Consider the following 26,793-nt stretch of genomic DNA (forward strand, 5'->3'; position numbering starts at 1 on the left):
CCTGTTGCGCTTGCCTTACTGAGGTATAGTGCCTCGTGCAACATCCGCGGCAAGATCGCTCATCTTTCGCACTGGGACGTCCTACTAGTTTTTCTCCTGATCCACGCGACTTGGTCAAGTTCTGCCGGAAGGTCTCGGCCCGAGCCGTCAACTGTACGCTTTTCCATGGATGCCGCCTGGCCATTCTGTGTGTGTTGCTTGGCCAAGGGAATGGTATTGCTGCCAGTACCACCCCTGCTGCCTTTTCCCCTGTGTGCGTCTTAGACCAGCGGCCAGAATGAACCAGCCTCATGGTTTTAAATGGCATCTCTGAGTTAGTGACCCTGTGACTTGCAGCCTCAAACATCAGGTTCGTTGTTTTAAATAGCCTGAGTTTTCTGATCAGTTAACATGCATAGTAAGTGATTCTGCAATGGCCAATTTAAAAAAGGTTGGAGTATCGATTTATTTGTTTTTTTATTTTATCTATCTATTGATTGATTGAGGTACAGTGCAGAATAGGCCCTTCCTGCCCCTCAAACCATGCTATCCAGCTAACCCTAACCCTATTTAAACCTAGCCTAATTGTGGGACAACTTACAATGACCAATTAAACTACCAGCCGTTATGTCTTTGGATTTTGGCAGGAAACTGGAGTTCCTGGGGAAAACCTATGCGGAGACGGGGAGAACGTGCAAACTCCTTGCAGGCAGCGGTGGGAATGCAATGTCCTGCCTTGTCTTTAGGTTGAGCAGGCATTGCCAGTCATGTCCTCTGGCTGCATGTGTCAGAATTGTGCTCTTTTAAAATCTCCAGTGACACAGAGGACTGAGTTGCCCCTTTGGCTTTTCACTGTTTGTGGTGCAAGGGTACTCGCGAAACTCTAAGATGCCTCTGGCCCTGCTAGCAGGAACAGTACCACTGTGGTTTCACTAATCTGTGCGTTCCCCCAGGACCTTGATGATATTGTTTGCCTTCACGAACATCAACAGAGAGGGTAGTTAGTACCTATTTCTGTCTCTCAGGTTTCCTGACACATGTGGCACGTTCACTGTCAGCCAGCAACTCTGCTCTACTCAGTACACCCTGTCTCAATGCTTTTTACATCCGTTACTCAACCAGTAACATTGCAAAGTCTGTGCCCATCTAGTGACAGAAGTTCCTTTTGTGCTGTTTGTAGAAGCACATGAAGAGAGGGAGAGAGAGAAACAGAGCAGTCTTTATTCTTTGAGCAGTGGCTTTTAGTTAAACTGCAGTGTGTAAATATATAAACAATATATGAAAAGTCTTAAGTTGTAATAAGGTCTGGTCCTGAAGCTATGCTCTGGATAATGTACTTTCAGAGATCAACTTCTTCAAGGAAGTGACAAAACAAGTCGATGAAGGTGGAGTGGTGGATGTGGTGTCAGTTAATGGATCATGGTAGAAAGTCAGGAGGCACGAGATCCCGGAAAACTTGGCTGCACGGATTCAGAATTGGCTTGCCTATAAAGGTCAGAGAGCGTACTCTGTCTGGAGGTTGGCGACTGGTGATGTTCTGCGACCTCTGCTCTTTGTGATTTTTATAGAAGACTTGGATGAGTAAGTGGATGGGCGGCTTAGTAAGCTTGCAGATGACTTGAAGGTTGGTAGTGTTGTTGATAGTGTAGAAGGTTGTCATAGATTACAATGGGCCATTCATTGAATGCAGAGCTGGGCCAGATGGAGTTCAATCCAGGGAAGTGTGAAGTGCTGCACTTTGGAAAGTTGAACTTGAAGGTGGATTACAGGGTTAATGGCAGGGATATTAGCAGTGTGGAGGAACCAAGGGATCTTGGGGTCCACATTCATAGAACCCTCAAAGTTGCCGCACTTGGCGGTTAAGAAGGTGTATGGTGTATGGTGGTTAAGAAGGTGTATGGTGTGTTGGCCTTTATTAGTCAAGTTCAAGTGCCATGAGGTAATGTTGTGGCTCAGTTAAACTTCTGTTAGACCACATTATGTTCTGCTCAAATAATTTTAAGAAGGAAGTGGAGGCTTTAGAGAGGGTGCAGAGGAGATTTACCGTACCTTTGGATTAGAGAGCATATTTTATGAGGAAAGGCTGAGCGAGTGAGTGATTGGAGCAAAGGAAGATGAGCGATGACTTGATAGAGGCACATAAGATGATGAAGTGACATAGATAGAGTGAACAGCCAGTGCATTTTCCTCAGGGTAGCAAGGGCCAATATGAGAGGACATACTTGTAAGGTGATTGGAGGAAATTGTAAGGTGGGTGTCAGGCAATTTTTTTTACATAGAGAATGGTAAATGCATAAAATGCACTGCCAGAGATGGTGTTAGAGGCAGATACATTTGGGGCATTTCAGATGCTCTTAGGTAGGCACATGGAAGAAAGAAAATTGGTGCACTATGTGGGAGGGAATGGTTAGATTGATCTTGGAGTAGGGTCACTGGTCGGCAACATGTTGTGTGCTGAAAGGCCTGTATTGCGTGTTGTCCTGTTCTGTGTAAACACTTTTGTACTATTGCATAAGGTTCCTTACCTGGCCAGTTGGTTTTAATTTCGTGCCATGTGTGAAGTGTATATTTGGCATGCATTCCAGACTCAAACAAGGTGTTATATTGCTGATGAAGAATTGTTACTTAGATTAAGAACCAATGATTGTGAAACTGTCCACCGACAAGAATTAGCACCTTGCAAAGTAGAGAGTAACAGATGCATCACAAGAAAAGCTCACTTTGAGAACATACTGGCACATATTCGGGTGATCAGCAACTGAGTTTACTCTAGGACGGGTGGCCAACCTTTTACATTCCATGTGTCAGTTTTTTCATGCACGAGTGCCATACAACTCTTGTACCCCCATTCAATTCTTGTAAAAATATGTTAATATAGACATATTTAGCATTTTTACATGATATATTGATTTAATATAAAAACAAGATAAACATTACTTACTATAATGAGACTTTTAACAAATATATTTAGACTTCCTTTAATTTCTTCCTTTTTCTTAATCACATATTCTTTTTGTAACTCAGACCCAAGCACTAGCTTCAGTTTTCCTTCTATTTCAGTCTGATGTCTTTTATAGTGTCTATTAAGATCATGTCTTCTGTTACGTGAGAAAGTGTTTTCACAAACAATGCACAACTGTTTTCCTGACGGACCCGCTGTAAATAAGAACTCCTTTTCCCACTGTTCCTTGAATTCACACTTACTATCACTTTCTGCTTTTCTTTAGCTCATGTTCTTTTGCACTAATGGGTAACTGAATGTAAAAACAAGGCTTAGTTTTCAAAAAAGTACAAAACTTTAAATGCTCACAAAGGACGAATGAAGCGTAACTCCATAGCGTACGATTATCAATTGTAAACTGACTGGCAGAAGCCTGTGACGCACCGCTGGTGCAGACGCCTGGCGCCTCAGGATCAAACAAGTATCAAACGTGTATTGAACAGTTATGGAACGACTGCAGAACAAAAGTCCTTCTTTCCTAGTTTTTTTAAAATTGAAAACAGATTAATGAGAAAGAAGATAACTTTTGCCAAAAGATGTGCATGAAATAATAAAATCGCTAAAAATAATTGCTAAGTTATAGACTTATTCTCTGTAAGACCTATTTCTAGCTCTAAGCTACTTGAATTGCTGTTATAGATTTTTTTCACTACAAGTCAGTTTTTGTTTAATACTTTTTGCATGAGTAGGCTTAATTTATTATTATTATCACTGGGGTGCAATGTGCTGCTTCGAATCATCCAATGTGCCATAAGTTGGTTATTCCTGCTCTAAGATAAAGCAAATTTGACTTCAGTTAGCTCTGCTGCTTGGCTGCAGCATTTGTTTGCCCAGATTCAATGCACATACTTATACTTAGCAGGGTAGTCAAGTCAAGTCAAGTCACTTTCTATTGTCATTTTGACCATAACTGCTGGTACAGTACATAGTAAAAATGAGACAATGGTTTTCAGGACCATGGTGTACCATGACACAGTACAAAAAACTAGACTGAACTATGTAAAAAAAGAACAAGAAAAAAACACTACACTAGACTACAGACCTACACAGGACTGCATAAAGTGCACAAAACAGTGCAGGCATTACAATAAATAATAAACAGGACAATAGGGCAAGGTGTCAGTCCAGGCTTTGGGTATTGAGGAGTCTGATAGCTTGGGGGAAGAAACTGTCATATAGTCTGGTCGTGAGAGCCCAAATGCTTTGGTGTTTTTTCCCAGACGGCAGGAGGGAGAAGAGTTTGTATGTGGGGTGTGTGGGGTCCTTCATAATGTTGTTTGCTTTGCAGATGCAGCGTGTAGTGTAAATGTCCATAATGGCGGGAAGAGTGACCCCAGTGATCTTCTCAGCTGACCTCACTATCCGCTGCAGGGTCTTGCGATCCGAGATGGTGCAATTTCTGAACCAGGCAGTGATGCAGCTGCTCAGGATGCTCTCAATACAACCCCTGTAGAATGTGAAGAGGATGGGGGGGTGGGGTGGGAGTGGAAGGGACCAGGTGAGATTCTCCTCCAGGTGAACACCAAGAAATTTGGTGCTCTTAACAATCTCTACCGCGGAGCCATTGATGTTCAGCAGGGAGTGGTCACTCCATGCCCTCCTGAAGTCAACAACCATCTCTTTTGTTCACATTCAGAGACAGGTTCCGTTAGCCGCTGCACGTCCTCTCTGTAAGCTGACTTGTTGTTCTTGCTGATGAGACCCACCACGGTCGTGTAATCGGCGAACTTGATGATGTGGTTTGAGCTGTGTGTTGCAGCACAGTCGTGGATCAGCAGAGTGAACAGCAGTGGACTGAGCACACAGCCCTGCGGGGCCCCCGTGCTCATTATGACAATGTTGGAGATGCAGCTCCTGATCCGGACTGACCGAGGTCTCCAAGTCAGGAAGTCGAGGATCCAGTTGCAGAGGGAAGTGTTCAGGCCCAGTAGGCTCAGCTTTCCAATCAGATTCTGAGGGATGATTGTGTTGAATGCTGAACTGAAGTCTATGAACAGCATTTGAACATACGTGTCCGTTTTGTCCAGGTGGGTTAGGGCCAGGTGGAGGGTGATGGCAATGGCGTCATCTGTTTAGCAGTTGGGATCGTACACAAACTGCAGGGGGTCCAGTGAGGAGGGCAGCAGGGTCTTGATATGCCTCATGACGAGCCTCTCGAAACACTTCATGATGATGGATGTGAGTGCAACGGGACGGTAGTCATTTAGGCAGGACACTGAAGACTTCTTCGGCTCGGGGACGATGGTGGCGGCCTTGAAGCACGTTGGAACGGTGGCGCTGCTCAGGGAGATGTTGAAGGTGTCAGTGAGAACATCTGCTAGCTGGTCTGCACATCCTCTGAGCACTCTACCAGGAATGTTGTCTGGTCCAGCAGCCTTCCGTGGGTTGACCCTGCAGAGGGTTCTTCTCACGTCGGCCACGGAGAGACACAGCTCCTGGTCATTCGTAGGAGGGGTGGACTTCCTCGCCGCCACGTCATTTTCCGCCTCAAAATGGGTGTAGAAGTTATTCAGCGCATTTGGAAGGGAGGCATCTTCTGCACAGTCAGGTGATGTTGTCCTGTAATTGGTGATGTCCTGGATGCCCTTCCACATGCACCTCATGTCGCTGCTGTCCTGGAAGTGGCTGTGGATTAGCTGGGCGTATGCATGCTTTGCCCCTCTGATGGCTCGAGACAGTTTGGCCCTTGCTGTTGTTAAAGCTGCCTTGTCGCCTGCTCTGAAGGCGGAGTCATGGGACCTCAGCAGTGCACGCACCTCCACGGTCATCCGTGGCTCCTTTTTTTAATTATTAAACAAAATATACTTTATTCAAAAATAAAATTATGTACAATAAACCATTCAATGACCCTCAGTCCTTTACAAATGTTTCCATACTGTCTTTACATTTCCACCCTTTTGCCACCCAGGTGGCACTTTGTTATTCCATATTTACATACCCTTTTTGAGGGGTATACACCCCGGCCCCCTACCCCTCAAGTTGCACAGGAGAAGGACCCTAGACTGTGGTCCTTCCCCACCGGGCCCTTGCGGTGGCTGCACTGAGTTTGAGTGCGTCCCTCAGCACGGACTCCTGCAGCCGAGAATGTGCCAGTCGGCAGCATTCCCCCACGGACATCTCCGTGTGCTGGTAGACCATCAAGTTTCGGGCCGACCAAAGAGTTGATGATCCACCAGCAGCACCGGACGTTGGTCTCTCTGTGCGTCCCCGGGAACAGCCCGTAGATCAGAGAGTCCTCTGTTATGCAGCTGCTGGGGATGAACCTCGACACTGTCCCTTCCATCCCCCTCCACACCTTCTCGGCGAACCCACAGTGTGCAAATAGGTGGGTCACCGACTCCTCCTCTCTGCAGTCCTCCCGTGGGTAGAGGGGTGTGGAAGGGACATTCCGGGCATACAGGAGGGATCAGACTGGGAGGGAGGCATGAGGCGATGAGGCATTTTGCCAGATGAACTGGACGGTCTGCTCGGGGAACCACCCCACTGTGTCCATCACGTCCTTCTCCTGCAGTGCCTGCAGGTCCTTACGTGCTGACCACTGCCTGATGGCCCTGTGGTCAAAGGCGTTGACCTGAAAGAACTTCTCTACGAAGGACAGGTATGGCGGCAACGACCAGCTGACAGGGGTGTTGCGCGGGAAAGGGGCCAGACCCATTCTTCTGGTTAGCGTGTGTAGTGATGGTCTTGAAGAGCAGAGATGGCTCCTACTGGCCAGGTTTTCACCTGCTTCTGAACTGGTCTGCAGCGTCTGTATGCTGGGATTAGCATAACAGAGATGTGGTCTGAGTAACCGAGGTGGGGGCGGGGGCTCTGCCTGGTACGTGTCGGGGATGTTTGTGTAAACCAGGTCCAAGATGTTTCCCCCTCCTCGTTGCAAAATCCACATACTGATGGAAGGGAATAACCTTTACTCAGTATTTGTAAACAGATAAAGTCACTTCATTGGATGCTTTTTTTCAGTTTAATTCTATACTCAAGGATTCAAACTTGACATTAATTTTCAAATTATAGTTTAAAATCAGTGTGTTGAATATGATAGTCAAATAGATATGTTGAAAGACAATATTTTTCAAGGTTTCTCATTTGCTTCAGTGAATGAGTTGCACACAAGCCACAATTGATATGATCTGCTTTTGAATGAGATCATCAACATTAGCATATGTATCTTATCATTTTAGATCCAAAATCTGAATGCAGTTTTAAATTTATTTTTGTAATATGGACAGTAAACGGATTGGTTTATTTTTCTCTTCGTATGGTGACCCACGTTTGCTTTCTATAGAGTGTAAAGAATTCAGGGCACAATCAATTACTTTTTATTAAATACTTACAGTCGGGTGGGAAAAGGTACTCCCTTCATTGTAGGAGATGTGAAATCTGTCTACAGGCTTGGTTAGCTTGATAAGCACAAGAAAATATTGTGAATAAGCCCCGAACAATATAACAGCAGATGCCTGGTACCTTGCTTAGTGGAATTTGGATGTTAAGGAATACTGGTTACAGTAAAGCATTTTTGATGTTTCAATTAATTTGACCACATTTATTCCATAGTTCTTTTTAAATTACATGCACTGCAAGCAGAATGCTTATTATAATTTCTGCCCTTCAGTAGGTAAAGTAAATTTATTAAGGCAACACACACAAAATGCTGGAGGAACTCAGCAGGCCAGGTAGCATCTATGGAAAAGAGTTACAGCATCTGCAGATTTTCTGTTGTTTGTAGATGTATCAAACAACTTTTAGTTGAAGATTTATTGTCATAAAACTGTGGCAGGATTGAGGAGTTGCAACCAAAAGCCATGACTTGGTAATATGAAACAAAGCATTGGGAACTTGGGATGTTGAGAGATATAAAGAGAAAAAGAGGAGCCCGACAGGAGTTATTGGGAACTAATGATGGGAGAGGCCTGTCAAGACTACAATGTATGTAGGAAGATGCCCAAAGGGAGATTAGGAGCAAAAAGTGTGGGATTATTAAATGTTACTGGCAGAAAAATTGATCAGCATGGATGAACTCTTAGTGGCCACTTTATTAGGTACACTTGCACACTTCATTAATGCAAATATCTAATCAGCCAATCATGTGGCAGCAGCAACAAGGCAGATATGGTCGAGAGGTTCAGTTGTTGTTCAGACCACACAGCAGAATGGGGATGAAATGTGATGTCAGTTACTTTGACTGTGGAATGATCATTGGTGCTAGACAGGGTGATTTGATCTCCTGGGATTTTCGCACATAACAGCCTCTAGAATTTCCAGAGAATGGAGCAAAAAAAGACAAAGTAAAAAAAAAAAAATCCAGAGAGCAGCAGTTTTTTTTCTGGGGGCAAAAACACCTTGTTAATGGGAGGGGTCAGAGGAGAATGGCTGAGCTAGTTCAAGCTGACAGGAAGACGACAATAACTCAAGTAACCACGTGGAAGTGGATGGGCTACAACAGCAGAAGATCACAAATATACACTCAGTGGTCACTTTATTAAGTATAGGATGTACCTAATAAAGTGGCCCCTGAGTGCTTATAGTAGGCTGAATGGCTTAGTGACCTGATTTCCTTTGGTGTTAGGGAGATACAATTTTATGTTCTGAGACATATCACCATTTTAAAATGATATCCTCTTATGACAATTTTTAGGAAAATTAATGCCAGCTGAAGTGGCTTTAGAACTAGTTTGAGTAGTAAGTCTGCCCAGTTATATGCTGCCTGTGTATGTGATGAAGTCACTTCAGTTTTTAGTGATGGTTACTGAACACATGGGGATTATATCCTCTTTTTGAACATGTGAGCTTTTTAAAGTTGTTGACTCAAATCAAGTTGGCCAAGCACAATCTGGCTTCAACAGATTTGTGGAAGTAATTTTTTTTCTCTAAATGGTAAACTTATTTTGTCTTGGATTATTGTCAGTGGTGAGAAAACTTTTTAGAGATAATACTCTGAAACAATGTCAATTTTTGGGATTATATAAAAAAATGGCAGTCCGGTTTGGGCTTGACTTCTTGTAAGTTCTTTGATAGTCGAGAAGCTAGACAATGGCTTTATTGTGAGCCTGATAGAGCAGGGCTCCCCAGGCATATAAATGTTTTAGCTAGGTTGCAAGAAGGAGGGGTTAAGAAATCATTTTAAAACTCCGTGGCTTGTGACACTGACGAGGGCCAGCCACCAAATTCCTGACTGAAAGATGTTTTCCTTTTTCTCCCTAAGCATCCAGGAAAATGTAATAAATAAATAAATAAATCTTTTGCTTAGAGGTGTTTATTGAAAAAAATTATCTGTGGAGAACAGGAATGTTTGAATCTGGCTCCTTGTCAGATTTGATAAGAGGTCATTGTTGGCTTGTGGAAATCAGCTGGATGCCTTCCGGTCCAGAAAATTGGACTTGTTGATATCAGGTCTCTTCTGTCAGCACTTGTGGAATGTTATTACAGTGAATCCATCACCATCCAATTGAGAAATTTGTGCAAAATCAAAGTATCTGTACAAGATGTGATTGCACATATATAACATTAGATTTATCAGGAAAGGTTGTCAGTTTTTCTCACCCCCAGTTCTGATTGTTTAAAATCAAGGCACATAGTTCTGTCTGTGTTTGAAATTGCTGGGTGTTTCTTTTCTCAATGCATCACTGTTTGAGTTCACTACATAGACTAACGAATTTACAAAGTGTCATGAAATTTCTTTCAGGCAGAGTATGGGTTTTCAGGTTCTGAGTGAGGAACTTAACAATAAGCATTTTATATAATAATTAGAATGATATTTTACATAATAACTTGAACAGGTTAATGAAGAGGACCAGGTTAATTTCAATCCATGCTGCCTGGCCTGCTGAGCTCCTCCAGCAGTTTGTGTGTGTTGCATTGGATTTCCAGCATCTGCAGAATCTCCTGTGTTTATAATGAAGAGAGCACCCTGACTTTCGTCACAGCGAATTTTCAGTTTTATGCTGTGTGAGTAGCATTATAAAGACTACTATTAGACAGCGTAATATAAATAATCTGGATTTTGTAGTCAGTGAGGAAGTAGTGAAAATCCCATTCACTGCACTTATGCTGGCCATGGGCTTTTGCAAAACATAGTAATTAGAGATATAGTTTTGCACTCAAAGGAAACAGAATTATGTTTCTTATCACTGTCTTATATGATATGAAATTTATTGTTTTATTGCAGGAGTGTAAAGATATGTTACTATGAATTGAAAGGTAAATACTGCATAAACATGAACAATGAGGTCGTGTTCATGGGTTCAGCGACCATAAGAACGTAAGAAATAGGAGCAGGAGTAGGCCATCTGGCCCGTTGAGCCTGCTCCGTCATTCAATAATATCATGGCTGATCTGACCATGGGCTCGTTGCCACCTACTTGCCTTTTATTCTTAACCCTTAATTCCCCTGCTATGCAAAAATCTATCCAACCTTGTCTTAAATATATTTACTGTGGTAGCCTCCACTGCTTCACTGGGCAGAGAATTCCACAGATTCACCACTCTCTGGGAGAAGCAGTTCCTCCTCATCTCCATCCTAAATCTACTCCTCCAAATCTTGAGGCTATGTTCCCTAGTTCTAATCTCAGCTACCAGTGGAAACAGCTTTCCTGCCTCTATCTTATCTACACTTTTCATAATGTTATATGTTTCTATAAGATGATCTTTCGTCCTTCTGAATTTCAGCGAGTACAAACCCAGGCAACTCAATCTCTCTCATAGTCTAACCCCCCCCCCCCGCCCCCATCTCGCCTGGTGAACTTCCTCTGTACCACCCTCAAAGCCAGTATGTTCTTCCTCAAGTAAAGAGACCAGTCTCCATATGAGGACTCACCTGTACCCTATACAGTTGCAGCAACCCTCCCTGCTGTTAAATTCAATCCCTCAAGCAATGAGGCCCAACATTCCATTTACCTTCTTGATAGCCTGCTGCACCTGCAAACCAAGCCTTTCAAGCCTTTCTGCACAGCAGCATGCTGCAATGTTTTACCATTTAAATAATAATCTGACCTTCCATTTTACCCTCCAAAGTGAATGACCTCACATGTACTAACATTGTACTCCATCTGCCAGACCCTTGCCCACTCACTTAACCTATCTATATGTCTCTGCAGACCCTCTGTATCCTCTGCACAATTTGCTTTTACACTCAATTTGGCAAACTTGGGTACACTACACTCGGTTCGCTCTTTCAGATCGTTAATATATATTGTGAACAGTTGCACCTACCCCTGTGACACACCACCCACAGCTGATTGCCAACCAGAGAAACAGCCTTGTAACCCAGCTCTCTACTCTCTGTTGGTTTACCAATTCTCTCTCCATGCTAATAGAGAAATTTGAATTCACGCATTCAGAAATCTGATGGCAGAAGGAACGAATCTGTTCCCAAATTGCTGAGTCTGGGTCTTTATCCTCTCGTACCTTCTCCCTGGTGGTAGTAATAAGACGACGTGTCCCAGATGGTGAAGGCCCTTAGTAATGGATGTTGTCTTCTTAAAGATTACGGCCTTGATGGTAGGAGGGTTGCGCTCATGATGAAGTTGGCTGAATCTACAACCCTTGTGATCTTGTACCTTCATTGGGTCCTTCGTACCAGCTATGAAGCTGGACTTGACTGAGCTGGACAAAAATTCATCTAGCCAATCAAGTTAAAGAGTCTTTAATAAGGTACTCAGCTCCGGTCAGGTTAATTGTAAAAGCATTCCATCATGGTCCGTAAAGTATTATCTTGAAGGCCTACTGTTGCAAATTCCTTTGTGCACAGATGTATTGTGTGTTTCGGAAATGTACATCTACACATTGAGATATTGAAAAGCTTTCTTTTCCTTTGAGTGCTTCTGCACTGAGGATTCACCTGGTATACAGACGGAGGGGTGGTGTTGCCGTGGGTACTGAGAGTTGGCATGACATTTTTTTCGAGGGAGGTGTTGGGTTCTTGACATTTGGGCTAGTATGTGGGAGGAATGGGGCTGCGGGTTCCGGTCAGTTACTTAAAAGCAGGTCCGGATGGGACCATCACAGCCGGATCCCCATTGGTAAAACAGCCTGTGAAGTCCTGTTTATGCATGTCGTCCGCAGGCCCCATTTGTGTGGACAGAAATCACAGCAGTGGCATTGAGGGACACATTGTGCGATGTTGAAGCCACTGTGCTTGTCCAACTGTGCCATCACATCAGGCACGTGGAGTCTGGAAGGAAAATCATGCGTATTGTTGTAAGCTCTTTAACCACAGCCTTTTTGTAGAAATTGTATGATGCAGCTTACATAAATGTATTAAATGACTAAAATTCACAAAATATAAAGCAGAAAATGTAAGTTTGAATATATTGTTTATTGTAACACATGGACCCAAAGAGAAGTAAATAAACAGTAGAGAAAGATAGGGACAGGAACATAATAATAAAATAAAAAAGGAAAAGGTAAAAGTAAATCTTTATAAATAACTACAATCTGAAGAATAAGATTGCACAATGGTAATTTTGTACTGCCAGAACATTTTTGGCAATGTTATTTTAAAAAAAAAAATCACTTGCATCGGAAAGGAGAGGTTTCAATTTTTGCAGTACGTAATTGGGCAAATAATAATGTTTCAAGGCCACAGCTTCAAGATTGCTGCCGTCTCTCATGAAGTGAAACTTGTTCAACTCCTTGACTTTTGCATTGAATTGCATGTACATGGGTACTGTATGGCCATATGTACTATGGCCTCAGATATTTATGGTACATTGAACTATTTCAAGTCCATGTGGCATATAGAGACTTCTTAGATTTCTTATTACAGAAGCACCAGGAGATACTGTAAATATTGAGTACCACATCTCCTCCTTTTTCCCTCATTAATATTCTATACAGACACTGGTTCCAGCTGGCTCTCCAGGTGAGGGTTGATTCACACTAGGCTGTGAATATAAACAGATGATAAGTCTAACAGTCAGAGATGAATGCATCATACTTTCCAAGCCAGATGTAGGAATAATATTCAGTGTGAAATAGAAGATCTAAGATGTTGATGGTATTATTCAAAATAAACAGATAGATAACCGTGTTTTGAACTGTATTGGACTTGGAATTATTCATAGAATGTGATCATTCAAAATTTGATATACAAAATTATGAGGGGTATAGATAGGGAAACTGCGAGTACGCTTTTTCTGCTAAGGTACGGTGAGACTAAAACTAGAAGTCATGGGTTAAGGATGATAGGGGAACATGACAGGGAACTTCTTCAGTCAGAGGGTGGAAAGGCCTGCCAGCAGAATTGATGGATGTGGGTTCTATTTCAACATTTAAGAGAAATTTGGGTAAGTACGTACATGGACGGGAGGAGTATAGAGGGCTATGGTTTGGGTGCAGGTGATGGCAGAGTAATAGTTCGGCATGGACTAGATGGGATGAATGGCCTGTTTTTGTGCTGTAGTGTTCTGTGATTCTATGACTATAACTTATACCCCTGAACTGAGGAGGCAGATAAGGTCCTTGTTTGTGGACCTTGGAGTCACATATAGGCCAGAGTGAGTGAGGAAAACCAATATTGCAATTCAGAAAGTGCACTGTGAATACTTCAGTGCACTGTATCCCTCCGGATGGAGAGGAGTGATGGCAAAAGATGGATTAATAAATTATAGAGTCTGAGGTGTTATCATGAACATTTGTAAATAGAATGTTTGTAAATCGAGCAATTGCTCTTAATAAACAAATGCAGTGTTCAGAACTTCTAACTCTTAAGTACTGGATCCTTTTTCTTATCACCCAGTCCAAGTCATCACTTCTGCTGTGAGAATCTTAGATCAATCTATCAATACTCAACCAGCTGATGCTCATGCTTGATCTTCTGTTAAAGTAACCTTGGTTCGCCTGCTGTGGGTTATTTCAAGAAACTCCATGCTGCACTTTCTCAGGCTCTCTGGTGTTGATCAATTCATTGGGAAGCGGAAGTCGCTTCACTAGAAGGTCACTGTTTTGGGTGTGTTTCTTTACCTCTGACCCATTAGATGCAGTAAAAATCAACACATTCTCAGAGGAGGTAGCTACCTGGGGATTTTAACCAGTTTTTGAGTTACCCAAGGAAATTGAACTGCACAGAGAGAACACTTTAATAAAATTGGCACAGGAATTTTCCCAGTTGGAATGGAGTAGGTATCATTATTGGCCCATGTGATTTGAAGCAATCCATAATTTGGTCACAGTGTTAGTGAATTTGTGGAAGAGTCTGGTTTGAAAGCGGTAATTGTTTTTGCTGATTTATTGGTTATCTGTGTTCGGGCCTGTTCAGAACCCAATGGATGAACGATGAGGATGTTAACACTTTAATTCAGTTGCATCTAAATTCTGAAATTTGCATAATCTCTTGAAAAAGAGTCCTTGCCTGAGATTGAGATTGTGTTTTAAAATATAAGTTTTTCTATCAGTCAATTAATGTTTTGCTTGTAAGCTAAGACTTCTGTAGTTGAAGGTTATATTTGGATTGCAACCCTAAGCAATTCGCTATGGACTTGCTGTTTAGCACCTTTTTGAAATTAGATTTTTGGACAGAACAAAAAACAGTTTGCCCTTCATTTCTCTGGAGTCTGGAAGTTACTTGTTATTGAAGGGTGGAATCTTGACTGTCCTATGGAAAGCCCTTATCCAGTTTTGTCTTGTAGTGTCCATCAGGAACAGAGTGTCTTGTCAGAAAGAGTTAAAGAGGGAAATCAAAACACAGTGGATGCTGGGACACATCGAGACCAGTACAATTTGACCCAATTAAGTGGCTGACCCAATTAGCCAAAATTTTGTGGAAATAGTTAAAAAGATATGAAAAAGACTAACCACTTTAAATTAAATACAGAACAAATTACAACATTACCAATAGGCCTGGTGGCTGTCTGTCATATCAGATGATGACAGGAAATCTGCGCAAGAGAGTTTTTAAAGTGGAAAAGCCATTGCAGAGTTGCACTCGCTTGACCTCAGGTGCCGGGTCCAATGGTATGAGTAGTCATCACAACTGGGGACTTCCTTGGTTACAAGAGGATGACTCTGACATTGGTGACTTTGACAGTCACCAGATGACTCTGGTGCTGTCAAAGTGTGCACCGGGATGTGGCCGCTGTTGCATGCAAACAGTTACTTCAAGCCACAGGAGAGGACTGCGTGTGCGGTGGAGTCCAGAGTTAACATTCAAGATGATTATTGATACATTCAGCAAGCTTCTAACTTGTTGAAGCAGAGAAATTGTTTCATTTTCACTCCCAGCCGCTTCTGGCATCTCCATGCCTGAATATTTGAAACTGCAGTTTCAAAAACAGTTCTAAGTTGTCTTATTGCTCATTTCCCTCCAACTATCAGTGACAAAAATCACGGCTTTTTGAACACACATGCACACCACTAATGCTATTTAAAAATTGTTCACTTTAAGCATGGTGTAGTGTCTATCAGCCACACAAGTGCATGTGACTGGTGCTAGTTAAAAAGTCTCCTGTTTCAATTAAGCGGCATAGCTGATGCCCCAATAAACTGGAATTCAGTATATTCCTTTAAGATTCAATAGGAAATGTGTCCTGATTGAGCACAGAGTATCCCAAATAAATGAAGTAAACCCCGACTATTTTCTCAATAAGTTTTGTTCATTAAGGGTTGTCCCAAATAAGTGTCTGCCCTGATTAACCTATGGCCCAATTACCTGGAATCCACTGTATAAGAAGAGACACAACAGATGAAATAAATTTGCTTTTCTTCAGCTGCTTCTTAGGTGAATTGGGATGAAGATGTTTTTAGCCAATTTGAAAATAAAATGTAAATTCCTACCTGTTGTAATTGTTACTTTGGAGTCCATTACTGTGAGTAACAGCGCAGAGTATTGTGCACCCCTCCCTTCTATTTAAAATGCTTTTGATGTTCAGTTTGTGAGGCAAAACGTTGCCAACATTTTGGAAATAAAATACCTGCAGCAAAGTCTCAGTGATCATTTCCCCAGGAAGGAACTTCATTAATCCCCTGGCTTTAAATGCTGAAACAATTAGATAGTTGTATCAAGTTTTATATTTAGACATCTAATAAATTGTTTTCATCCTGGAAAGGTATTTTATTTGCATAAATTCTGGGTTGATTCTTGCATAATTTCCAACTGCTTTTGACACAGACGGTCAGTAATTCCTTCTGCTAAAACATGAAGGAGTGTAAAACATCTGAAGATTGGTAGGTGGAATTTAAGGACAAGTTAATTAATAAATTAAAGTGTTTAACAGGATAAGACTTGGTTTATTAGCTGGCAACAATACCTTTAGTGAAATCCATACCTTGTATGTGTCTGATGATAGAATTCCTGTTCTAAGCTAGTCTGACCTGGTTTGACAGTAACTTTATTCTGTGCATTTCCTTTGAAGCTTGGTTACATCAGGCTCTGTCATTAGTTCTTCCTGGTGTCAAATATGGCTTCTGCAGGAGGCCTTGGATGTCATGAGGCAATCCGACCGTGGCGGTCAATTTGATTTATAGTTGTAAGTCTGTAACCCTGGATGGTGCAAATGCTCTCAATAAAGTATGGAAGCAGTACGCTGCTTAGGTTTCTGGGCAGTCCCTTTGTATCGAGGATGATTTTATTTCCACTCCAGTTTTGTGGGCTCTGTGGTGGCTCAGGAAGCCGATGGCAGAAACAAAAGACTTTTCCACAGATGAAACAGGTGGTGATTTGTGAGGCGTGTTGGGTGATTTTTTTTTAGGGTGGAGGGACACTCCTTCTGTAAGGTCACTGTGTCCTTCTGATACATGACGGCAAGTTTCTCAGTATCTTCACAAATACTTCTTCTCCACTTCAAGGTCAAGGGTCAGAGGTTCTCAAGAATTTGTGGGGACTTTGTATTTCTTCAGGGAGGCTTTCAGCACACACTTGAATCGTTTTCTGTATTGGCCTGGCAATCTCTCTGTGTTGCAGAGCGCAGAATAGAGCATTTGTTTTGGGAGGCTGGTGTAGGGCATGGGAATGGTGTAGCCTGCCCACACTGGTGCGTTCTGAGTTTGTGCCTCACAGGCCAGAACATAAAGGTAAAAATGCACTTATTTTTTTAAAAAAAGCTGGCTACCTACTGTTTCCATGAGCCCTCCATTCCAAATCCATACAGCTGAATTAAAAAGACAAGAAAAAAAATATTGTTTCTTTGTTTAACCAGTCCACTCTGAAAGCTGGAACCCTTAAACTAACAACTATATTTTCTCTTCACAAATATTTTGGAAAAAGGTCTTCAGTTTCTGCTTTCAAAGGAAGGCCATGAAGTAATGAAACATGACAGAAGTGGGGCCATTTCTGTAGCTGGGATAAACCTTTAAATTTATGATATAGTTTGTAAACTAATTTAAGTAACTCAGCGGGGAAGTGCTTAGCTGACTGATGGAGTAATTGGTCTCGGGACTGCAAAGGTTTGTGTTTCATATATAAATGCATTGGTTATGTTTTACAACTATTGTGTAGATTGCTTAAAGCAGGCAATCAAGAAAATATTGTTTGACCATAGAATTAATTGGTATGTTATAAAATATTTCATGAAGGATCAGACCACCAAAACTCCTTATTTAAATATTATCTGAACTCATTGGAAGTATTAGTTGCAACATTTTGAACTGACTACAATGTTTTGCAAGTCAAGGTGTTGTTTTAAATTGCCTTGGTTCAGATAAAGTTTTAAAAAAACGTATAATTTCACATTGGCAGACACGTAAAACACGTAAAATGAAGTGGACCAAAAATGCATTTAGTGTGGGGTTTTGTGTTTTGTTTATAAAGTAATCATTTGGATTTATGTTGAATTATCATTATTAAGATGAAACTACTTCAGTACTATAGTTTCCAAAACGTTTTTTTTTCCCCTTTGTTCCCAGGAAAACGGTTACAAGAGTGGATCTGTGTCATCCTGTGTGTGTGTTTGGTGGCCATCAACTTCCTGTGCCTGATGCTGCACTTTTCCACGGATCACTGTTTCAAATTAGTAATAGCCATTCGTAAGTATTGTGCATGCTTTGTTGATCTCACATTGTGTACCAATCAGTTGAGCAGATTATTCCTGGTAAATTGGAGGAGATGGTGTGAATGAATGCTGGATTTGCACTGGCTCAAGATTCAGGATTGTTTATTGCCATTGTTCAGTACACGAGTTTAAAGGAGAATAACATAATACTCTAGATCCGATGCAGCATAAAAAACGCAATAAATACAAATACATAGAATTAGTACACAGACATAAAGTGGACATCAGAAGTCTCTGTTGCTCTGATAGGCAGTGGTGGTGGTTGGGGTAGGGTGTGGTGAGTCTTAAAAGCCAGGTTACCTTTGCAGCTTTTTGGCATCTTTCTCCCCATTATAAATGGGAATCTCTGGTCATTTTTGTGCATTTATGGCTGTGGATTTGCATGGAGGACTACAACATATGATGCTACAAAAGTGGCATTGGTGTCTGTGCTAATCTGTAGCTGGATTTTCAGCAACATTGTGCTGATCCCTTTTCACCGGTAATCAGAACCTTCAGAATTTTAGGTGTTGCTCCTTTTGAAACCAACATATCTAAAAATTAGATGCATTTGACCTTTTTTCTGGGTAGAAAAAGCACAGGTACTATCATACTGCAGTTTTCACGGTACAGATAAATGATAATCCAAACAATCAACTCATTCTCAACAAGTTATTTTGCGGGTCTTCAGCGTTTCCCAACAAGAAACCCCAAAATTTAAACTCTTGGTTGAAACAAGAATATTTCCATTCACATCCAATCCTCCTGTTCTTTTCTGATGTGGGATTGCAAACAATTGGATGAGGGTACCGAAGAAACCAATCTCTAAATGTTAAAACACTTAATTTTTTTCATGAGGTGACTGGAACACTTAAGAAAATGAGAGGTGCATTTCAAAATGAATCAGAATCAGATTTATTATCACCGGCATGTGACGTGAAATTTGTTAACTTATGTATCACTGTCGTACTGCCAGGGATAGTGATAGAGGCAGATACATTGGGAACATTTAAAAATCTCTTAGATAGACAAATGGATGAATGAAAAGTGTGGGACTATTGGGAGAGAAGGGTTAGGTTTATTTTAGGTTAAAGGATCGATACAATGTCGTGTGCTGAAAGGCCTGTACTGTTCTACGTTCTAAGTGTGCATGCTTTACACCTTGTTATGATAACAACAGTAAGATCCAGCCTGACTGTAGAGTGACTAAGAAACTGTATTTTATTTCACAGTTTATATCAGGCCTTGTTAGTGGGATTCTGAAAGCTCACCGTCAGTGACGCTGTGTCCTAATCTCTCTTCCAGTGTCGGTTCTCTATCACCTTCTTCCTAGATGGTGTGAACATTGAAGTATTTACACTTAAAATAAATTCTGAATCAGATATGCGGTCCAAGCTGTAAGGTGGAAGGAAGTTTGATTTTTCTGCCCAGTCTACTCCTGACACTGTCAATTTTCCAAAATGTCTGTTTTCAAAAAACTAGTCCTGGAGCACTGACACTGAAATGAATTAGAAGTAGCTCTTGATCCTTAACTAGTGGATGTACATACCCATTACCAACAGATTTATACATTGTCCTGCCTGTACCTTGCTATCCAGTATATATTTTATATTTTGTACAAAGTACATACTGCTGTCTGAGAGGCAGGGTCCTGCCTGGGTTCAATCCTGGCATGAGTTGCTGTATGTGTGGAGTTTGCATTTCTCTCCGCATCTTCATAGGTTTCCTTTGGATCTGCCAGTTTTTTCCCACATCCCAAAGGTGGGCGCATTACTGGTTTAATTGGGCAATGTAATGCCACCAGGGAGTCAGTGGGAGCAGAATTTTGTTGGGGAGAATAAAATGGTTTGAGTAAGTTGTGTAAATGGGCCACTTGTGGCCTCTCTTTGGTCGGCAAGACCTTGGTAGGCTGTCCTTGGTCGGCAAGGCCTTGGTGGGCTGTCCTTGGTCGGCAAGGCCTTGGTGGGCTGTCCTTGGTCGGCAAGGCCTTGGTGGGCTGTCATTGGTCGGCAAGGCCTTGGTGGGCTGTCCTTGGTCGGCAAGCCCTTGGTGGGCTGTCCTTGGTCGGCATGCCCTTGGTGGGCTGTCCTTGGTCGGCAAGGCCTTGGTGGGCTGTCCTTGGTCGGCATGCCCTTGGTGGGCTGTCCTTGGTCGGCAAGGCCTTGGTGGGCTGTCCTTGGTCGGCAAGCCCTTGGTGGGCTGTCCTTGGTCGGCATGCCCTTGGTGGGCCATCCTGTGCTCTTTGACCTTATGTGGCTAATGTAAAACTGATAATTCAGGACTTGGGTTGTATGACAGTAGCTGTTTTTGTTTCCCACAGTATTGGTTGTTTTTCCCATTAATACCCTGACACATTTTAACTTGCTCTTTCTAGATAAATACATACCTATAATAAACAGCATGATAAATTTTCCCGTGAACCCAATAATTTTAAAGCTGGGCACTGGTCATTTTAAAGGGAATGTGGGTAATGGAGCCCCAGTGAGTTTTTGGGAGTATGGGAACTGGATTCCTGGTCAAAGGGAACATGGAAATGGGCTGAAGCGACTTTAAAGGGAGCATAGGAAACCAAACTGTGGTTAGATTAATAGGGGTGCAGGAACTGGACTTCAATGCTGCACTCCATTTTAAAATTACAAATGAATAGATAAAGATTGCACAACCACTGAGATGAAAAGAAGCACAGCAAATATCATTTGATGAGTCAGATGACACACCTTTTGGGATTTTGAAATAGTCAGAATATAGATTATCAGAGTTTTAGTGTATTTCTTCAATTTGTATTTTACTTAACCAAATGAAGGGTTTGACTGAAGTAGCATGATGGGTTTTGGCAGTACCCTGGAAGGGACTGGTTCACAATGTTGCCATGAAGTTTCAGTTTAACCAGCTAAGAATGATAACCTCCCTTAACTGTATGCTGGAGTGAGTGCAGTAGGAGCTGTTCTCCGGGGAATACCGGAGAAGATAACTGGTGCAGAAGTGTCTAAATCATAATTACCTCGCATTGGCACACTGATCATCTGTGGAATTCACCATTTAATAGACTGCCTTCACGTTTGAAGTAATTGCATCTCTGTGTTATTGTGTCCAATGTGGAGGTGTTTAAGATATGAAGCATCTGTAAAAATGCCAATCATTTTTTTGTAATTTAAAATAATATCTCTCATGAGACAGAGACCAGGTTTGCAGAGAGTTATTGTGAAATACAGAACTAACACAATAAATAATTATCTTTAAATGACAATTGTATAATACACGTTGAGCATCCTATTGGATTGCCGCAGCTTCTAACTTTTCTTGAACATGGGAACTTATCATAGAGGTGCGTATTCCTCCTCTCTTCCCTGCTTCAGGTGTGAACTAATTACTACTGACGATGATTGCTGCACTAGTTAGTTTCACCAGTCAGGGACAATTTTTGGAGAGTTGCTCCCATACAATTGCTGAGTTCAGTTTGGTATCACAAACTGGAGAGGGGCTGTTTTAGTTAGATGGTGTAAAATTCCATTGCAGCATTCTGGAATGGTTCTTCTCAACTTGTCTTAGAAATGATTTATCCTCAGTACCAGTGATGTCTTTTCAAATCCTCTAAATGATATTTTGCAGAGTTACGTAAAAATACTTTAAACCAGAGATATAAATTTGATTACATCATGAACAATGTACATTGTGACCAAGGTGCTCATTTTATAAATGGTGTACTGTACAGTCAGATGTCCGAAACAAACAGCATATCATGTAACTTACGGTCTGTTATAAACAATGTCCTGACAGTAATATTCTCATTCTCAAAATGTTATACTGCTTGCTTCATGATGTAAGTCTTACGTTGGGTACACAATCTTATGTGGTGGATACATCCAGGTCCATCTCAGGCAAAGTCCTCCCCACCATTGAGCACAGCTACAAGGAGCAGTGCCACAAGAAAGCAGCATCCATCATCAATGACTCGTTACTATCTCTTTGCACTACTGCCTTTGGGAAGGAGCTGCAGGAGCCTTAGGTCCCAGCGTCAAGAACAGTTATTACCCTCCCACCATCAGGCTCCTGAGCCAGCGCAGAGAACTTCACTCGACCCCAATGCTGAACTGTTCCCACAACTTATTGTCTCACTTTCAAAGACCCTACAACTCTTGTTCTCAGTATTATCTATCTATTTATTTACTTATTTTGTGTCTGCACACTTTTCTTTTGCACATTGGTTGTTTGACAGCATTTGAGAGTAGCTTTTCATTAACTTGATTGTATTTCTTTTTCCACTGTGAATTCCTGCAAGAAAATGAATCTCAGGGTAGTATATGGTGACCTGTTTTAAGAATAAATTTACTTTGAAGAATTCCCATTCCTGTTCTCAAAGGTGTACAGTTTAACACCCCACTCAACTTATTGTCCCTTCTCCACTTATCACCTCCTAGCCCAGTCTATACCTTCACTTATCATTTCTAACTCCTGTTGCTACCGACACACTCTTCCACTGGGTCCACTGGGCCCTCCCCTACTCTTCCCATCCGCCACTATCCTTAGTAAATTACAAAAAAGGATAATTTTTGTCACATATACAAAGGTAGAGTGAAAAAACTGTCTTGCATCCTGTCTGTACAAATCAATTTAATACAACTGGAGATAGAAAAGGCATATAAAAAGGGGAAATGTTACAATGCTCATGGAGAATTTCAATATACAGGTAAATTGGGAAAGATCAGGTTGGTGCTGGATCCCAATAGAAGGAATTTATAGAATGCCTATTTGATGGGTTTTAGAGCAGCTTGTGGTTTAACCCACTGTGGAAAAGGCAATTCTGGATTGAGTGTTGAGTAATAAATCAGATTTGATTAGGGAGCTTAAGGTAAGGGAACCTTTAAGGTAAAGGGGTAGTGACCATTATATAATAGAATTCACCCTGCAGTTTGCGAGGGAGAAGCTAAAACTAGATATATCATTATTACAGTGGGGTAAAGGGAACTACAGAGGCATGAAGGGGGCGCTGGTCAAATTTGATTGGTAGGGGACTCTAGCAGAAATTATGTCAGTACAACAATGGTTGGAGTTTCTGAGAGCAATTGGGAAGGTGCAGGGTAGATTGATCCCGAAGAAGAAATATTCTAAGGGAGAATGAGGCAACCCTGCCTGACAAGGGAAGTCAAGGATCATAAAAACGTAAGCAGGCATGTAATATAGCAAAAATTTCTGGGAAGCTGAAGGATTGGGAAGCTTTACAAAACCACCAGAAAGCAATTAAAAAGGCAATAAGGAGAGAGAAAATGAAACATGAAAATAAATAGGCAATAATATAAAAGAGGATACAAACCTTTTTTCACAGTTTAAAAGAGAGGCGAGGATAGAAATCTGGTCACTGGAAAATGATGCTGGAGAGGTAGTAATGGGGACAAAGGCTTGGGGTCAAACTCAATAAGTATTTTGCATCAGTCTTCACTGTGGAAAACACTAGCAGTGTGCCAGAAATTCAAGAGTGTCATGGGACAGAAGTGAGTGTAGTTGCTATTACTAAGGAGAAGGTATTTGGGAAGCTGATAGGTCTGGAGGTGTGTCACTTGGACCAGATTGACTACACCCTACACTTCTGAAAGAGGTAGCTGAAGAGATTGTGGAGGCATGAGTAGTGATCTTTCAAGAATCACTGGAGTGGTTCCAGAGGACTGGAAAATTGCAAATGTCACTGCACTCTACTTAGAGAGGAAGGTAAAAGACCGGAAATTATAGGCAGTTAGCTTGACATCGGATGTTGGAATCGATTATTAAGGATGAGGTTTCCAGGTGCTTGGGGGCACATAATAAAATAGCCCAAAGTCAGCATGGCTTCCTTAAAGGAAAATCTTGCCTGACAAATCTGTTGGAATCCTTTGAGGAAATAACAGGCAGGATAGACAAAGGAGAGTCAGTGGATGTTGTTTACTCGGATTCTCATGATGATTTGACATGATGCTGCACATGAGGCTGCTAAACAAGATCCCTTGGGAAAGATACTAGCATGGATTGAAGATTGTTTGGCTGGCAGGAAGCAAAGAGTAGGAATAAAGGGGGGGAGGCCTTCAGGCTGACTGCAAATGAATAATGGTGTTCTGTTGGGGTTGGTGTGGGACTGATTCTTATCACATTTAGATGATGTCAGTGATTTAGACGATGGAATTGATGGCTTTGTGGCCAAGTTTGCAGACAATACAAAGACAGGTGGAGGGGCAGGGATCTGCTGAAGGACTTAGATCAGGAGAATGGGTAAATGGAAATGCAGTGTAGGGACGTGCATGGTGAAGCACTTTGGCAGAAGGCATAAAAGCATTTTCTAAACGGAGAGCAAATTCAGAAATCAGAGATGCAAAGGGACTTGGGAGTCCTCATTGAGGATTCCCTAAAGGTTTAAAGTTCAAAGTACATTTATTATCAAAGGTATACTATATATAACCTTGAGATTCCATCTCCTTACAGTCAACTACCAAACAAAGAAACACAGTAGAGCCCATTAAAGAAGACCAACAAATACCCAATGTGCAGAAAAGTAAACAAATGATGTAAACAATAAAAGTAAACAAGTAACATTCAGAATTGAAGTTCATGAAAATGAGTCTACAGTCATGAAGCCATCACAGCTGATCCAGGAGCTGGTTAGTTGCCACAGTTCAGTGCAGATATGAGTAAACCTCATGGAGCAGTGGCCTGTTCCTGGCCTCCAGCCCCCAGACCCTGACCTTTTCAATGTGGCCCGGCGCACAATTCAGCTAAACAGCTGGTTGTTCTGCGCCGCTTCGATACGCCCTTGGGCCCCGAAAATGCGCCTTGTTTTAACCTGTACCTGGCTCTTCCAGTTCGTCTTGGCGCATACGTTGGTGAAACATCAACCTGTTCCTCGCCCTTGGGCTCGGGCCCCACCGCCCTGATTCGGCCAGCGCACACCATGCTGCAGCAGTCCTGCACCTTCGAGACTTCAGTTCACTCCGCAAAAATACCAGGTCATACAGCAGTTGTAAGTCCAACTTCAAAAGGGAGGCTATAGATTGCAATGATTGTTTTCGAGAACAAGTGTGATTAATAATGTAGTTAATATTGTGTTTGCTGCCAGCAAGTCATTGCTGTGCTTTATCTGTGCCATCTTAAACCGGAGGTTATTTTGCAGGTTGAGTCTGTGGTGAGGAAAGCAAATGCAATGCAAGCATTGATTTAAAGAGGACTGAAATGTAAAAGCAATGATATAATGCTGAGGCTGTATAAGACATTGGTTAGACCACATTTTGAGTACTGTAAGTAATTTTGGGCCCCGTATCTATGAAAGTATGTGTGGACATTGGAGAGGGTTGAAAGCAGGTTCAGGAGAATGATCCCAGGAAGGAAAGAGTGAAGAAACGCTATGAAGAGCGTTTGATGGCTCTGGGCTTGCACTTGCTGAAGTTTAGAAGAATGGTGGTGGTGGGGGGTGGGGCTGCTCTTATTGAAACCTATTGAATATTGAAAGGCCTAGACAGAGGATGTTTCCTATAGTGGGGGAGTCTAGGACCAAGGTTCACAGCCTCAGAACACAATTATGTCTCTTTAGAATGGAGATGAGGAGGAATTTCTTTAGTGAGAGTGGGTAACTGTGGAATTCATTGCCACAGATGCCTGTGAAGGCCAAATCGTTTTGATAATTAAAAGTGGAGGTTGATAGGTTCTCGATGAGGAGGGTGTCAGAGGTTGTGGGGAGAAGGCAGAAGAATGTGGTTTGAGAGGGAAAATAAGTCAGCAAAATGGAATGGCAGAGCAGACTCTTGGGCCTAGTTCTACACCTGTGTCTTAAGCCTCATAGCCGTGCAAAAAAGCAGTACAAAATGAAAGAATAACGGAATGCAGAATGAGCTGTTGTGTATCGAGAATGTGCAGTGCAGGAAAACAATAAAGTGCAAAGTCATAACCAGGTAGATTGTGAGGTCAACAGTCTATTTTACCATCCTAGGAACCATTTAATAGTCTTATAACAGTGGGATAGAAGCTGTCATTGAGCCTGATGTTTTGTACTTTCAGGCTTTTGTCTCTTCAGCCCAGCAGGAGGGGGAAGAGAAGAAAATGTCTGCAATGGATAGGCTGCTTTACCGAGGTCGTGAGAAGTGTAGGCAGAATCCATGGAGGGGACACTGGTTTCCTGAAGTGCTTCTCTTATTTCATTCCACAGTTCACCTTTTCTTATCACAGTCCATGATCTGGAGCCCTTTATTTTCTCTACCCACCACCTGCCAGTTTTACCTTCCCCTCCCCCACCTGACTCCATTCCCCAGTCACCCTGCTCATCTGGATCCACCTGTTGCATGCCAGCTCTGGTCCTGCCCCTTCACCTCACCCCTTTATAATGGCCTCTTCTTCCTCGTCTCTATCAGAGCAGATGAACTCTGGGTGAAAGAGCAGTTTTAGCACAGGACATTGACTGTCCTGATCTGATGAGTTCCTCCAGCGGGTCATCTTTTACAACCAAACAACCTGTCATATTTTTACGATCGAAGATATGCTTAGTAGCAAAAGGTTCTCTGATGCATCCAGAGTACCCTCTGTGGCACTGTCAAACCCCTTGACATAGTCAGTGCACTCCTTGGAAATCATAAACTCAAGAGATTCTGCAGATGCTGGAAATCCAGAGAACGGACACAAAATGCTGGAGGAACTCAGCAGATCAGGAAGCGTCTATGGAAAGGGATAAACAGCCGATATTTTGGACCAAGAACCTTCAGCAGGTGCAAGATCAATACAGGGTAAATTGTGAGGTCAAGAGTCTATTTTATCATACGAGGGAACCATGAGTTCTGATGAAGGGTCTCGTCATCCCTTTCTGCAGTTACAGTACTGCCCGAGCTGCTGAATTCCTCCAGCATTTTG

The 26,793-nt window shown here is 42.1% G+C and overlaps 1 protein-coding gene across 3 annotated transcripts in view; it reads left to right on the top strand.

The window, feature by feature from the left end:
* The window catches only part of LOC132406847 (plasmanylethanolamine desaturase 1-like), a 151,856-nt gene that overhangs the window by 12,509 nt on the left and 112,554 nt on the right, over nucleotides 1-26,793 (top strand). For 2 of the 3 annotated variants that reach the window (XM_059992903.1, XM_059992904.1), the window contains exon 2: nucleotides 17,813-17,932. In XM_059992903.1, coding sequence (XP_059848886.1) covers nucleotides 17,813-17,932 — 120 coding nt within the window. Of the gene's footprint in view, nucleotides 1-17,812; nucleotides 17,933-24,761; nucleotides 24,920-26,793 lie in introns of all 3 variants that reach the window. The other variant, XM_059992905.1, reaches the window with a different exon arrangement.

Source organism: Hypanus sabinus, chromosome 17 (assembly GCF_030144855.1).
Source record: "Hypanus sabinus isolate sHypSab1 chromosome 17, sHypSab1.hap1, whole genome shotgun sequence".
NCBI classification, from domain to species: Eukaryota; Metazoa; Chordata; class Chondrichthyes; order Myliobatiformes; family Dasyatidae; genus Hypanus; species Hypanus sabinus.